We start from the raw sequence: 4,234 nt of genomic DNA on the forward strand, positions 1-4,234 counted from the left end.
CCGTAGCTCTAAAGCCCAAGTACTTTGGAGCCCAGAGCAGGATGGTGATGCTGCATACTAAAAGCATTGAGTATTTCCCCAACCCCTCCATTCTCGCGCCGTCGCGGCTCTCGGGATGTTTCCGGTTTCCGAAACCGTTTATTATCCCGCATCCTGCATCACGATCTCGCATCACCCTGCATCGCTCACAAACAGTTTGTAGGAGTCTACATGAGTATCAATCATAATCCAAAACGCTGCTGCAAAACCCACGGCCCTTGCTTCAGAGCATTTGGTATTTAGAAGATCACCAAAGATCCGAAGCAAGGACCGTCATCCTCCAAACAGGTTGCTAAATTTGGCAACTCGGCAATTCTCAGCATCTCCGCCTCCGGTGTACAGCCCCCTGTCACCATTATTACTAACCGGAAGATCATTCCGGTAATGGACCCAACAACGTGGGCCGCGGGCTACTTAGGGTTCGTGGGCCAGGCAAAGCGCGGAGCATAAAACTCAACCAGCCCTTGAAGCTCCCCCTCGTCCAAGAATCTGTTGTACACCAGAAAGATCGCCAAATCTCCCCCAAAGAACTTGTTTCCGTCGCGAAAATCCTTGCCAATCACGAGGTGATCAGACGCCACCTCACACGCGCCGCCAGGTAGCGTCCAAGTGCTCATCACGCCCGACATGTTGTACGACGAGTACGACATCACCACGTCGCCCTTCCCGTCTGGACGGCGGGAGAGCACCTGCATCGTCCACTGTTCCGCGGCTGGTCTGGGTGTGACCAGGTCAAAGCTAAAGCCCTTGGCGTACGAGTAGATGAACGCTTGCTCGTCCGTCCAGTACAGCTCACGGTCGTAGTCAACTCCTGTTCGACTAAACGTGACGTATGTTTGCTCCTCCGTGCCGCGCTTGCTGTTATCAAAACGGCCAATCCAAACGATGGAGAAGGCGCTGGTGGGCGACGTGTCCCAATTAGGCAACAACCCATTAACAAAAACCCCAAAACAAGACGACCCGCCAAATCGAATTGCAGCGGACTCGCCGGACGACGTCGCCGGTGGCGACGTCAAGCTGCAGTCTCCCTGGAGCAAAAACGTGTTGCCCTGTGACGCACGTTGCGGAATCTCAACTTCCTCCCAGGCCATTGCGATGTCGTCCTCGTAGTACGGATCTGAGTAAACCGACACGCCGAAGGAAGCGTCAAAGTACGCGGCACCCGGGCGGAGCCGCTCAGGTAGCAGGTTGTCCACCTCAACTGCAGGGGTAGCGAGGGCCAAGTAGGACGCGAGTCCGTTGGAAACGTGTGTGTTTTCCGCGTGTGCGGTGTTACTTGCGCGTTACTATTATTGTTATGGGCGGCGTTACAAGTGTGCGAACCAAAGCAAAAGCGAACCGGAAAACTTAATCATCACATCCCAGCCTACTGCCGTACAAACCGCCCCAAGGGAGCCATCAAAAAAAACAAAGCAAAAACCTAATAAGCAGAAGGTTGACAGGTAGACAAACATACAACTACTCACCCAAGGGCGGTGAAGGCGGGTACGACGGGTGCGACGGGTTCGGCGGATAAGCCGGGTTTGGCGGATAAGCCGGGTTTGGCGGATAAGCCGGGTTTGGCGAGTACGGCCCGTACACCGGTGGCGGTGAGTTGTAGATCGGGACATTGTAGATCGGAAGCGGCAGCATCGATGGCGGCCAAACGTACGGCGCCAAGGCGAAAATGAGGATGGCTCCATCCCCTCCGCACATCGCATCGCTGCTGCTGCTGCTGCTGCCGGTGCATGGCGTGTTGCAATCGGAGCTCGGGCCGAGGGACCTTGCGCGCGCGGCGTCAAGCCCAGCCCAGCATTCACGACCCGATTCCATGCCGTACAAAGTAAGCCCTGCATGGTTGTACGGTTGCAACACTAAATCCAGTCACAAAATATACAACAGTCATTACTCAATATGATATAGCCTTCCCGTACCTTCAGCTAAAGCCTTTTGCCGGCAGTACTCCATATTCATCATGGTGTACGACACATCCAGCAAGTACGGCAAAACCCGGTACGTTTCATCATCAGAATAACAGCCCACCAGATCTGTGGGGGAGGAGTGGTCACAAACCGAACGGGAGCGGGGCCATTGAGTCGTAAACCACAGACAAGGCGTCAGTCAGTTAACCAGCTAAGCACGCCTGAGATGTAAATCCAATTATTTTTCAAAACTGCCTTTAAGCCTCGGTAACTGAAGGCTCTTCGCTCTTCTGACTTCTTGATGAACTCATATCTATTTGTCGATGGGAACTGCAATCCTTATTGAAGCGCACCGCTTCCGCTTTCCATCGCTGCTAACGTCGCGGGTTGCGGCCGCTGCTGCTACCGCCGCACTTGGCTCCTCTACATGCGCAGGAGAGCCTAAACAGGACACACAGCAACAACTGTATATCGTAATATTTCATCAAGCCGGTTCCCTCTCCTTGTCGGCCCCGAAACCTAGGAAACGGCTCCCGTACCCCCAATGGCGGTTCCGTGCGTGTGTGGCTCCCCCGCGGCTAGGGTTTCCTGATATGGCTGTATCCTGTAGGGCCCATCACGGGGTTGCTAACATCCGCCGACTGGTACTTTTTCCGACAGCCGTGATACAACCATTGTATCGAGACCGGTAACCCTGTCCTGAATATGGCTGGTGAACCACTAGGGTCTCTGGTGACAGCTAACAAATAACATACCGTACACCCTCCCCCCCTTGAGATAAGACTAGGCGTGAGGCTAGGCGTGAGTGTGGTGAGATTTGCTCACCGTGGCTGATCATCGCGTGTGGATACAACGGCGGCGGCGGCGGCGGAGGTGGTGACTGCGGCTGCGTGGCGTACACGCTGAGCGCCAGGACGCCGCCACAAACCTGCCTAGCGTTTCCCGCACAGGGCATATCGCAGCTGGTGCTTTGCTGTCGTACCAAGACGCGCAAAATGTCGATCCCACCAAAACACTCCTGGCCAGCTTCCAGACCAAAGTATGGCAAATCTGAAAGGGCGGCAGAGGAGGCAGAGGAGGCAGGTAGAGCGAGCCGGTCCAGCGACCGCGCGGCCATTCCTTCTCCTGGAGCCGTCTGAACCGAACGACTGCGGAACCGGGAAGCGTACATGTACAGATGTAGCCTCGTACGTACGAATGTACGGTGTAACAACGTACCTTTTTCAAGCGCCAGGCTGCGGCAAAGATCCAGGGTCATATTGGTACTGGAGACGAAATACATGTCCGGCAATGCGCGCTTCAAAGAGTCCACGTAGCAACCAACATACGTCTTGTTGTTATCTGGTACGACAGCAGCAGCAGCAGCAGCAGCAGCAGCAGCATGTGCAGCTGGTGAGGGAGAGAGGGACGGAGACAGAGAGGGAGGGAGACAGAGAGAGAGGGAGACAGAGAGGAGAGGGAGACAGAGAGGGAGGGAGAACCAAGCAACAACGTTTGGCGACGGGCATCTATCCATCTATCCATCCAGTGGGCCGGCGGGTTGAACTAAAAGGGTACATTGACGAACGGCTAATTAGATGATGGCAGCGGCGGCAACCCGCGGAAGCCGGAATAGGACAACAACACACACATACACACACATACACAACCAGCCACTCTTCCCCCCCCGCAACCCATCTCAAGACATACAGACATACATACAGACATACATACAGACATACATACAGACATACATACAGACATACATACAGACATACATACAGACATACATACAGACATACAGATGCAGTTACACGCATACGCATACTGCAGCTGACGGATACCTGACAAGGCCAGAGGACTAGTACGACAACCACCTACGGTTTTACGTACCGCTCGACATCGAATTTCATGCATACCGTTCGACACAGATTACGAACTCATTCGTACGTACCGTCATCGTTTTGTGACGTCGGCTGCGGCGGCACGGGTGTTTGATAGCCACCGGCACTGCCGTCTTTAGAGCCGGGGGGTGGGGAGGGAGGGGTTGCGGCGGAAGGCGGTGGTTCCCGTGGGAGCCCGGCGTCCGGGGGGTCGGCGGCGGCATGTGCGGTGGTGTACAATGTCGGGGGGAAATGGCGTGGCGATTGCGGTGGAGGACTAAGGGGGATGGTCCACTTGTCCCAGGAGGTAGAGGATGGGGGGGAGGAGGTGGAGGATGGGGGGGAGGAGGTGGAGGATGGGGGGGAGGAGGTGGAGGATGAGGGGGAGGAGGTGGAGGATGGGGGGGAGGAGGTGGAGGATGGGGGGGAGGA

At 55.5% G+C, this 4,234-nt stretch overlaps 1 protein-coding gene across 1 annotated transcript; it reads right to left on the reverse strand.

Moving 5' to 3' along the window:
- Positions 1–449: 449 nt before the first annotated feature.
- Positions 450–3,198, reverse strand: VOLCADRAFT_100447 (uncharacterized protein; the record flags this gene model as incomplete). The annotated part of the gene is made up of 5 exons (XM_002959028.1): positions 450–1,240; positions 1,506–1,868; positions 1,953–2,066; positions 2,766–2,990; positions 3,159–3,198. 5 exons carry the CDS (start codon positions 3,196–3,198, stop codon positions 450–452), a joined length of 1,533 nt encoding a protein of 510 aa, XP_002959074.1.
- Between the last annotated feature and the right edge of the window lie 1,036 nt (positions 3,199–4,234).

Source organism: Volvox carteri (assembly GCF_000143455.1).
Source record: "Volvox carteri f. nagariensis unplaced genomic scaffold VOLCAscaffold_119, whole genome shotgun sequence".
Taxonomy (NCBI): Eukaryota; Viridiplantae; Chlorophyta; class Chlorophyceae; order Chlamydomonadales; family Volvocaceae; genus Volvox; species Volvox carteri.